Source organism: Otolemur garnettii, unplaced genomic scaffold (assembly GCF_000181295.1).
Source record: "Otolemur garnettii isolate 467f Iridium unplaced genomic scaffold, OtoGar3 scaffold00295, whole genome shotgun sequence".
NCBI lineage: Eukaryota > Metazoa > Chordata > Mammalia > Primates > Galagidae > Otolemur > Otolemur garnettii.
This window is the reverse complement of record NW_003852690.1, coordinates 49,825-60,857: the sequence shown is the minus strand read 5'-3', so window position 1 is coordinate 60,857 and position 11,033 is coordinate 49,825. Positions and strand designations below refer to the sequence as shown.

Genomic DNA, 11,033 nt, shown 5'->3' with positions numbered 1-11,033 from the left:
TTAAATTAATCCACCAACAAGTATTACCAACCTGAAGTATTTGAGCTGAGGCAGAGATAGGAGGCAAAAAGAACATAATCAGAAGACCCAGCACAATAACAGCATTTATTGGCCACTAACTACACCGCTGGCACTAACCGTTAAGTTTTTCCTTCAGATTGTTACAACCAACCCTCAGAGTAGGTACTATTGTTATTCCCATTTAACTGAAGGGAAAACTGAGCCCCCCCCCCAAAAAAACGAAGCCACTTAGCTGGAGACCACACAGCTAGTAAATGACAGAATAGGTATTTAAACCCAGGCCAGACTGACTTCCAAACCTACATTCTAGCTGGCCCCTTTAACCGCCGCAGCAGCAGGGTTTAGGGATGAGCGTAAAGATTTTGCAGTCAGCCTGAGTCGGATTCAAACACCCAGCCACAAGGTTATGTGAACTTGGGAAATTATCTGAGACTCAGTTTCGCCTTTGGTACATCCCCACCTTACAGGGCTGTTCTGGGAATTAAATGAGATGACGAATGGGACCACGCCAGGCCCAATGCTGGCGTGCATTAGGTTCTCCGGTAAGTGACCGTCTTCTCGCGGTCTAGTTGTCAAGTTGGAGATAGGAGTTCAGCGGAGAGCTCTGAGCTCGCCCGGAGCCGACTGGAAAGTCAGCGATCAAAGGATATTTGCAAAGAAATGGAAATATCTACTTTGCTCCTTCTCAGCCTCTGCAGCTAACCTCCTCCCCCACCTCCCCCAAAAGGAACGGGGTGGCTTTTGCACGCCACAGCAGAGTGCTTGAAGCCCCTCTTTCCTGCTTCCTGGGAGGTGGGCAGTGGAAATGACAGAAAGTCACCAGTGGGGAGACCCTTTCTGGCATGTGGGCAAAGAGAAATGTGGCGGAGGGCGCTCCTTTTTCTGCCCTTCAATGGTCCGAATGGGGGAGGGGGCTGGCTGTGGAGCAACTGCTCCAGAGACACTCCAGAAGCGGAGATGAACATATGCCTCTTTCTAACAATTGGCCTGGGAACCATCCAATAGCTGGAGGGCGGATCCGCAACTCCCGGATCCGGAGCCTGCAGCGGAGCCACTGCCGTCATTTCCACTCTCTCCAGAGCCTGGGCTGTTGGAGGGGGCTCCACAGTGGCAACGCACAATTCAAAAGCCTAGAGCTCCTCCTTCTCCACTACAGAAACTTTTCTTTTTAACTCCAGGCGAACACTTAGAGGGCTTGAGAGTGTATTTCACATGCAAACCCAGTAAGGCTTTAGGGTTCCGTCGGATCCCGCCTTTTACCGAAAGGAAACAGCGCAGGGCCCACAATCTTTGAGCAAAATAAGAAAATGTCCCGATTAAGTGTGGTATGTGGTTGTTACTGGGGTTTGTGTTGGGGCCGGATAGGAGGGAAGAATGGAGAGTAGGTAAACCCATCTCCCAGCCCCTCAAACGGGGGGATGGGTTTACCTAGTGTCCAGGGCCCAGGAAGGAGGGCCTTGATTGGTTCTTTCATTTGCTCTCCATCTTTAAAGGCAGTAAGCCGGTTAGTCCGTCAACAAACAGAACTTTGTTAGAAGAGCAAATACAGGGCAGTTGGGGCTACTAAAAAAGAAGAAAAGAAAAGAAAAAGACCTTCAGGTCTTCAAATCCAATTAAGAAGACAGAACACATACTTAGTGAAAATAACTTCGTGACATCCCCCCTCCTTTTCTTAACATCATGACCTTTTTTTAAAGAGCGTGTTTTATAAACAATGTAAACTGAGTAGCTGTTGCAGAAAGGCAGCAAAAAACGGGGGGGGGGTGCGGTTAATAGGTCCTAGTGGCCTTCCTGTAAGACGTGAGATGGGAATTTGTTTGCCACAAAGAACAGGAATTGAGATGAGACATCGTTTCAGCAAGAATTTGTATGATAACATCCCAATCTAAGAAAGATGCGCTCCCGGGGCGGCGCCTGTGGCTCAAAGGAGTAGGGCGCCGGCTCCATATGCCAGAGGTGGCAGGTTCAAACCCAGCCCCGGCCAAAAACTGCAAAAAATAATAATAATAAACAACTGTTGTATTTTTTTAAAAGATGTGCTCCCAATGCAAAATGTTATTCTTGTTAGATGGGAATGATTACATAATCATAATAAAATAACCCGGCATCACGGGAGGGCAAGAGAAATCTCTGTAAACCCTGGAGCAAGCTCTTCATATCCTGCTGCCTGTTCTCGGCTTTTCCGCCACCCTCGTTGCACCTGGCCCCACGGTCTGGTAGAGTAGTATTTCTCCACATTGCATCCTGCCACCTCCTTCTGCCCTGAAAGATCACAGGACAGAAATCCTCGAACCCAACCCCAGGTCAAGACTTCGAAGGAAGTCACCGCTGCCATATAGGCCTTCCATAAAGCTGTGCCCAGAATCTGGCGACTTAAAGGGGATTGAGACCCTCCCACCAGCCTCAGTCCTTCAACGAGAGAGACGTTGCAGCCCAGAGGGCAGACAGGCTCCAAGAAAGCCCTGCAGAAAACTAAGACCATATCCTGCCGGCCCGGCCCGTGTGAGTCCTCTCCTCTGGGTCATTCCCTGAGCCCACAGTTCTCCCCCCATGCACTGAAGCCCGCTGTGGCCACCCGCAAGATTTAGGTCAGAAAACAGACACTACAACTCTCCCTCGCCTCAGTGAAATTACTAAGTGGAATTTATTGGGCAAGTCCATGCAGGGAGGTGGGGAGAGCCCTTGTCCCGGGCCCGGGCTCCCGACAGCTTTAAAAACCCAGGCACTAGCCAGGGCTCCCGGCTCCGGGTGCCCAGGACCTAGGTCCGCCAGCCCCACCCCGGGAGCCGTGGCTGGTTCCCAGGGTTGTTGGACCCGCGGGGCCGCGCGGACTCTGTTCCCCAGCCGGCCCTTCGCTTTCACAGGATCCGCTGTGACTGCACCAGCTCCAACGCCTTTAAAGGGCCACACACGCCAGCCGCCGTTATAAAAATGTTCCCGGCGGCACAGCTGCGAACTGGGTACCGCTGAGCTGCCCAGACGAAGATCGCTCCGCCCGGCTGCCCTCTCGCAGCCTGTCGGCCAGCGAGCGTTCCCAGCGAGAGGACAACGGCAGAGGAAGGCACAGCAGCAGCTCGGGCCCTCTGTGAGTATCCAGTTCAGATTTTGCCACCAACTCGCTTACGAGCCAGGACATGTGCTAATAATGCCCTAAGCCGGTTAGAAAGACGTGGAAATTGAGGGTAGAAAAAAAGGGGGGGGGGAAAGGGTCTGTCCTTCCTGGGCTTACTAGCCGAGGCCAGTCTGCCGCCGTGTGCATGTGCGTCAGGGCTCTCCGGGCGGCAATGGGGGCTTGAGAGCCGGGTCCCCCGCGCCGGGAAGGGAGCGCGGTGGCCGCTATTGCCACCGCCACCACCCCGGAGTCCCGCGCGGAAGCTACGGTCGGGCGGCGGGCGGGCACGGGCTCGGGCCAGGGCTGCTTGGCGCGACACGGTACGGTGCGGCGGCGGCGCGGCGCGGCGCGGCGCTGCGCGGCGGTGCGGGCTTTTCCCAGGCGCCCCGGGGTCGGGTGGCTGCTGGCGCGGCCGCGAGCACTGAGCGCGACCGGCTCGGGGAGGCGGCGTGCGTGCCTGGGTCAGGGGGCTCCGCCGCTTCGCCCGCGACTCACCCGGCTTCCCGCTTCCCTCTCTCCGGGGCAGGCGGCTTCGTTGAGGTAAGCCGAGCCGCTGGGCAGTGGGGCCGAGGACTCCTGTGGAACGAGCGCGCGGAGCGGGCGGAGGCTCGGGGATTCTGAGGGACTTGTTTCCTGTTAGAAAGCTGCTCTGCTGGGGGCTAGGGACAGCCACTGTCCGCCTGCCTGCCCGCGCGCGAGTTCTCCGGCCAGCCGAGCCAAACGCCCGCTTTTCCTGAGGAAACGGCAGCACCTTTAGTCCCCGCGCCCGCGCTTTCTCTAGCTTGGCTTCCTCCGACCTTTCTAATCGCCGGGACCGCAACTGGACGCTTCGGCTCCGGAGCTGCACAAAGCCCAGGTTTCCTTTGGTGAACGGAGGCAAAAGGGGCCTTTGGGGCCGAGTTCAGCGGGATTACGGGATGGAAGTTAGCAGATTTGGGCAACTTGCCTCTACTAGCCAGTCGACCTCCGCTGTCCCTCCCCCCACACGCCCACACGCACACCCCCGCGCACACACCCCTCTGCTTATAAACGCCGGCGGCTGAGGCGCGCGCCCTGAGTCTCTGCGTCGCTGAGCGCCGGACTTGGAGTGTGACAGACCTGGCTGCGAATCTCGGCTCCACCACTTTCTAGGTCTGTGACCTTGGGCAAGTTACCTCACCTCTCCGAGCCTCTCTCACAGTTCTCTAGCGGAGTTGTAGTATTGACCGCAGGCGGCTTGGTTTAGTGGGTAGGCTCAGCCTGGGGCTGCGTTGGGTACTTAGCTGGCGCTCAGGCGCTCGCTTGTGAGACGCGGGAGTGGCCGCCGGCGAAGCCGGAGTGCGCCGTGCGCGGAAACGCCGCGGGTCCCCAGAACTCGCTGCCGGGCTCGACACCCTGCTTCCCTTCCCGCCTGTCCATCCTGTCGCTACGATCAGTTCTTGGTACAGCACTTGTGGGAAAGGATGTTGGGGGCTCTGGTGGCCTGGGTGCTCGCGCCCACGGTGTAGAGATACTCCCGCCCGCCTCCAGCTCTGGCGGCTCCATCTGGGATGCAGCGAGGAGGGCAGCCGGGCTGTCCGCAAACAACGGGCTTTTAGTTTTCAGGTGGCGAAACTGACTGGTGTGGTTAGAGCTCGTCCAAGCCAAGCCGCAGTACTGTTTGGATTTTTTATTTTCTCCTTCTGAGTGAGAAAATAGCAATCGAGATGGAGTCGTCCGGTTGGTGCCATTTTAACTTTTGGTCCCCCAACAGGTTAAAAGATGAGCCCCCCCCCCCACCTGCCTCTCCCTTATTTTTTTCCTCTTCCCTTCCCACACTCATCTAGGCGGGAGGGGGCTGCCCGCCCAAGGACAAGTGTGAAGCGAAGGGTGGACAGTAGGACCGGGAACTGGTGGCCAAGGGGCCGAGAGCCACCACCCAGCGAGGAGGCACTTGTTGCTCTGGGTTGGTTTCCCTGCTGCCTGTCGAAGCTGCTTCACAGCAGTCAGCTCGCGGCCTGGAGAGTGGGCTGGGACATTTCCACGCTGCTGAGTTTTGCCCTCGAATGGACTAGGAGGTGAAGGGGAACAACAGAAAATTGAGGAAGCCGGGCCAGGGATACCGATCGCAATGCGATTGATTTCCTCTATTAGAGGGCCTATAGAGCACAGACCGATGGAGGGTCAAGGTGGGTGGGTGGTGGGGAGGTGAAGAGAGGCGACAGATATGAAGAGACAGGATCCCTTCTTAGGGGAGCTCCCAGCCTGAAGGGGGAGACATGGTAAAATGGCCTTCCCCACAAATTGAGATAGGAACGGCGATACTTTTTCTAGAACTCTCCTTTATTTTTTCCTGTTTTGTTGTTATTGTTGTGGCTGCTGTTCTTTTTTTTTTTTTCTTGTGTACATTTGTGTACCAGGTGGTACAAAGGAGAGGGAAGGCTGGATAAGAACATGAAAAGGTGGCTTGGCGCCTGTGGCTCAAGTGGCTAAGGCGCCAGCCACATGTACCTAAGGTGGCGGGTTCAAATCCACCACAGGCCTGCCAAACAACAATGATGGCTGCAACCAAAAAATAGCCGGACGTTGTGGCCGGCGCCTGTGGTCCCAGTTACTTGGGAGGCGGAGGCAGGAGACTCCCTTGAGCCCAGGAGGAGTTGGAGGTTGCTATGAGCTGTGATGCCATGGCACTCTACTCAGGGGGACAGCTTGAGGCTCTGTCTCAAAAAAAAAAAAAAAGAACAGGAAAAGGTGAACAGCTCCCCCCACCCCACCCCACCCCCGCAGACACTTTTCTTAGGACAGGAAAATTGCCTGATACTGATGTTACTAGGGCTCTTGAAAATGACATGCATTAGACTCCTTGTCTGGTGGTGATCACTTACTTGAACTATTCTACAGTTGTCTTAGAACAGTGGTTCTCAACCTTCCTAATGCCGGGATGTATTTTCATTGTTTCAAAGGGGTAAAAACCCACAGGTTGAGAACCACTGTCTTAGAAGGAGCAGGGGTCCAATCAAGCAGTGGTATAGGACCTAGAAACTAATTTTTTACCCCTCGTGGTTTTTTTTCTCCCCCTCTCTGTCTTTATTTTTCTTGCCTCCCCACTCCAAGTAGTGCAAAGATGATACAGAGGTAGTAAGTGGTCACTTTATAGAAATGTCTGAGCAGATTCTTCATGGGTGTGTATGTGGAGGTTCATGGGAAATTCTAGTTTTCTTGGAAAGATTAGAGGGTTTTTTTTTTTGTTTTTTTTTTTGGAGACAAGAGTCTCACTCTGTTGCCCAGGCTGAGTGCCTTTGCATCATCATAGCTCACAGCAATTTCAACTTCTTGGGCTCAAGTGATCCTCCTGCCTCTACCTCCCAGAGTGCTAGGATATAGGCATGAGCCACCCTGCCTGCCCAATAGAGATTCTTATTAAGGTCTTCAAGATTCACTGGACTAAGTGGTATTTATAAGTATGAAATTCCACATCTCTGGGCAGCTCCTGTGGCTCAGTGGGTAAGGTGCCAGCCCCATATACCAAGGGTGGCAGATTCAAACCTGGCCCCAGCTAAACTGCAACAACAACCAAAAAAAGCCAGACATTGTGGCAGGTGCCTGTAGTCCCAGCTACTCAGGAGGTTGAGGCAAGAGAATTGCCTAAGCTCAGGAGTTGGAGGTTGCTGTGAACTGTGTGACGCCATAGCACTCTACCGAGGGTGACAAAGTAAAACTCTGTCTCTACAAAAAAAGAAATCCTGCATCCCTAATTGGTCATTAAGGCTAGAACATACGAGACTTTTTATTATTTATTTATTTTTTGAGACAGAGTCTCACTATGTCACCCTCTAGGCCAGTGATCAAGTGAGGCATGTGGGCATAGGAGTGCTAGAGGGTGACAGCTGTAGCGTCACAGCCCACAGCAACCTCTAACTCTTGGTCTTAAGTGATTCTCTTGCCTCAGCCTCCCAAGTAGCTGGGACTACAGGTGCCCACCACAATGCCCAGCTATTTTTTTTGTTGCATTTGTCATTGTTTAGCTGGTATAGGACGGGTTCGAATCCGCTATCCTTGGTATATGTGGCCAGCACCCTATCCACTGAGCTACAAGCGCTGCCAGGACTTTTTTTTTTTTTTTTTTTTTGCAGTTTTTGGCCCAGGGCTGAGTTTGAACCCGCCACCTCCAGCATATGGGGCTGGCGCCCTACTCCTTTGAGCCACAGGCAGCACCCAATGCTGCCAGGACTTTTTATTATTTATTTATTTATTTATTTTGAGACAGAGTCTCACTATGTTGCCTTCAGCAGAATGCTGTGGTGTCACAGCTCACAGTGACCTCAAACTCCTGGCCTTAAGCGATTCTCTTGCCTCAGCCTCCCAAGTAGCTGGGACTACAGGCACCAGCTACAACCTGGCTATTTTAGGGGGAGGGGTTGTAGTTGTCATTGTTGTTTGGCATGCCTGGGCTGGGTTGGAACTCACCACCTCTAGTGTATGTGGCTGGCGCCTTACCCACTGAGCAATGGGAGCTGCCAGGACTTTTTTTTTTTTTTTTTTTTTTGAGACAGAGTCTCAAGCTGTCCCTCTGGGTATGCCATGGCATCATAGCTCACAGCAACCTCCAACTCAGGCTCAAGTAATCCTCTTGCCTCAGTTTTTCTATTTTTAGTAGAGACACGGTCTCACTTTTGCTCAGGCTGGTCTGAAACTCCTGAGCTCAAGAAATCCACCCGGCTCAGCCTCCCAGAGTTGTAAGATTACAGGTGTGAGCCAATGAGCCTGGCCATATGGGGCATTTTAGAAAAAACAAGCTTCTAGGAGAATGACTTGAGCTTTCAGAGATTTTTTTTTTTTTCTGGTTCTGGGGTATTCTTTTGCTCTTATTTACTTATCCTTCAGTACTTGAGCTGGAGAATCCTTTTTTTTTTCTTTTTCTTTTTTTTGAGACAGAGACTCACTTTGTCACCTTTGGTAGAGTGCTATGGCATCATAGCTCACAGCAGCCTCAAACTCCTGGGCTTAAGTGATTCTCTTGCCTCAGCCTCCCAAGTAGATGGGACTACAGGCACCTGCCACAATGCTCGGCTATTTTTTAGAGTCTAGGTCTGGCTCTGGCTCAGGCTAGGCTCAAACATGTGAGTTCATGCAGTCCACCCACCCTGGCCTCCCAGGTGCATCATGCCTGGCCCCAAGAATCCCTTCTTTGAAGGCCATTTGAGTTATTCCAGGTATGATGACTTGGCCAGTGATCAAGTGAGGCATGTGGATGTAGGAGTGCTAGATCTTGCTCCTAGAACCACTGATACCTAAATAGCAAGCCATCAAATCTGCCTCAGTTTCCCTCTAGGAAGAATAGTTCCCCTGTTACTACAGATCTGTGTGGCTGGGCTCATACATCTGGAGTAGGTATCCTAGGAAAGCCCAATACTGGAGCTGTCTCAGAGGGGGGTTGAGACACGAAGAAAAGTGAGACATTCTAGCTGCTCTCTCTGGCTTTGGCTGCCTCAGAGCCCTCAGACCACCCTGATCAGCTAGGCTTCTCACATGAAGGCCAAAGGTGGGGCTTTAGAGCCCCATGACATCTGCTTTAGGTGCTTGTTCTTTCCCCGGTGATGCAGCTTTTAACTTTCTAGGTCTTCCTTGCCCTGACTTCTTCCCAAATTCTCCCAGGCCCAGTGGAAGCCCCAGGTCTCCAGCCCAAATTCTAGTAGCCCATTAAGACAGGTACTGTTTTACTCAAGGATGTTCCTACCCTCGGAACCAGAACAGCATTGACACCCAACTTGGGACTCTGACATCACTTCTCTGAGAAAACAGTCATGTGTGTCCCCTCTTGACAGTGGGGAGAGCTGGCTGCCTGGGCAGCACCTGGCTGAAATGAACACCTTTCCTGGCTCAGACAGAAGTTCCAGGTTGATCTCCTCCCTCTACTTTAGGTGGTCTCTAATCTTGGGTTTAACCCTATCACCATCCTTTTCTTGTAGCCATGTGAGGTTGCCCTGCTTCAGGTTTTGCTAGTGCTTTTCTTTGTCCTTATCATTTCTTCTCCCTCTTATACAGCACAACAACTTCAGCTGGCAGCATCACCTCCCACAGATTTATCCAACTTCTGCCAAGGTTCTGAAATGCCAACAATGTCGAGGCCTGCACTTGATGTCAAGGGTGGCACCTCTCCTGTGAAGGAGGTAATTTTTACCATTTTTTAGGTGGAGACACTGAGGCATGGGAAGATGAACTTTTCTGGGGTCATGTGCTAGGTCCTCCCAGGTGTAATACCTAGTGTCCTTGAGCAGAGAGGAGATAGCAGGGCTTTCTCTGGGGAGTAGGAGAATAGCTTCTGCCTAAATATGGTCAAATTAAACCCATTAGTGGTGTTGAAAGAAGGCAGGGAAGGGAACAGAAAAACAGAACTGGAACAAGACCACTCTGTTGAAGAAATTAAAGTGAGACTGAGAAGAGACACAAAGAGATATCCTTTCTAGAATGGTGAGTTGGAGGGTGGAGGATAGGGTAGATGAAAGCAGTGAACCCACTTAGGATGGTGGATACCCCAGCACTAGAACTGGGGTCTCACCTCAGTGTTTAGAGCCATGGTAGCAAAAGGATACTTGGGCTGGGAGCCTAATTTTCCAGGAGTCCTCTTGCTACCTCCCCACTTAGTCCCAAATGAAGTACATGTGGAAGCCTTCTGGGTATGATGAATGGTGAGGGGGAAGCCAGGAGTAGATGTACTAACCTCTCTCTGTCTTCTAGGATGCCAACCAAGAGATGAGCTCTCTGGCCTACTCTAATCTGGGGATGAAAGATCTCAAAGCAGTGACCATTCTGCACTACCCTGGGGGAGCCCCAAATGGAACCAAGGCTAGTGGGGCTCCCACTAGTTCCTCAGGACCTCCATCTCCAGTAGGCTCTCCTACTGCCACCCCACCCACTAAACCCCCACCCTTCAACCTGCACCCTGCCCCTCACCTGCTGGCCAGTATGCAGCTACAGAAACTTAATAGCCAGTATCATGGGATGGCCGCTGCCACTCCTGGCCAACCTGGGGAGGCAGGGCCCCTGCAAAATTGGAGCTTTGGGGCTCAGGCGGGAGGGGCGGGGTCACTCTCTCTTTCTGCTGGTGCCCAGAGTCCTGCTATCATCGATTCGGACCCAGTGGATGAAGAGGTGCTGATGTCGCTGGTGGTGGAATTGGGACTGGACAGAGCCAATGAGCTTCCGGAGCTGTGGCTGGGGCAGAATGAGTTTGACTTCACTGCAGACTTTCCATCTGGCTGCTGATGCCAAGTGTCTGTAAAGATGGAGGAATAAAGCCACCAATTCTGTTGTAAATAAAAATAAAAATTACTTACAAAGAGATGGGCCAAGTAGAAGTGTTCTTCACTGAGAGATCTACAAGTGTGTAATGTGGTCTGATGTCCTTTTATCAATTCCCAGGCCCAGGTTTATGTTGGAGGTAGCTAGCTAGGAAGGGGCTGAATGGTGTGGAAGCAGTAAGGCAGGCTGGAGGGGGTTGTTCTTCGAATTGTGCTGCCACCACTATTCCTGAGGAGTCCAGGTACCTAGCCTTATTGCCTTAAGACCCCAGGAACACTGTCCTATTCATGGTTGAATACAGTGACTGCTTGGGGGCATTCTTGGAAGAGCAACTGATCCAGATCTTTTTCCAGCCACCTGGCCACTTGCACATCCAAGTCTAAAGAAACATCACTAGCCACATGGTACACATTTCACCAACTCTATTTTTTTTTTCCGAGATGGAGCCTCAAGCTATTCCCCTGGGTAGAGTGCTATGGCATCACACCTCACAGCAACCTCCAACTCCTGGGCTCAAGTGAGTCTCCTTGCCTCTGCCTCCCAAGTAGCTGGGACCACAGGCGCCCGCTACAACGCCCTGCTATTTTTTTGTTGCAGCCATCGTTGTTTGGCGGGCCCCGACTTCATTCGAACCTACCAC

General features: G+C 52.4%; 1 protein-coding gene across 4 annotated transcripts; it reads left to right on the top strand.

The window, feature by feature from the left end:
- The first annotated feature begins 2,945 nt into the window (after positions 1-2,945).
- Positions 2,946-10,443, top strand: CITED1 (Cbp/p300 interacting transactivator with Glu/Asp rich carboxy-terminal domain 1). Of its 4 annotated transcripts, XM_003803350.1 has the most exons (4): positions 4,189-4,278; positions 4,711-4,831; positions 9,137-9,261; positions 9,830-10,443. In XM_003803350.1, the coding sequence occupies exons 2-4, from the start codon at positions 4,819-4,821 to the stop codon at positions 10,355-10,357; spliced, it is 666 nt and encodes a 221-aa protein (XP_003803398.1). In that variant the 5' UTR covers positions 4,189-4,278; positions 4,711-4,818; the 3' UTR covers positions 10,358-10,443. The 4 variants fall into 4 exon arrangements, with proteins under 4 accessions (XP_012669198.1, XP_012669195.1, XP_003803398.1 ...); XM_012813744.1 differs by lacking the exons at positions 4,189-4,278; positions 4,711-4,831 and adding an exon at positions 2,946-3,106; XM_012813741.1 differs by lacking the exons at positions 4,189-4,278; positions 4,711-4,831 and adding an exon at positions 3,144-3,673 and having other exon boundaries at positions 9,830-10,431.
- The last annotated feature ends 590 nt before the right edge of the window (positions 10,444-11,033 follow it).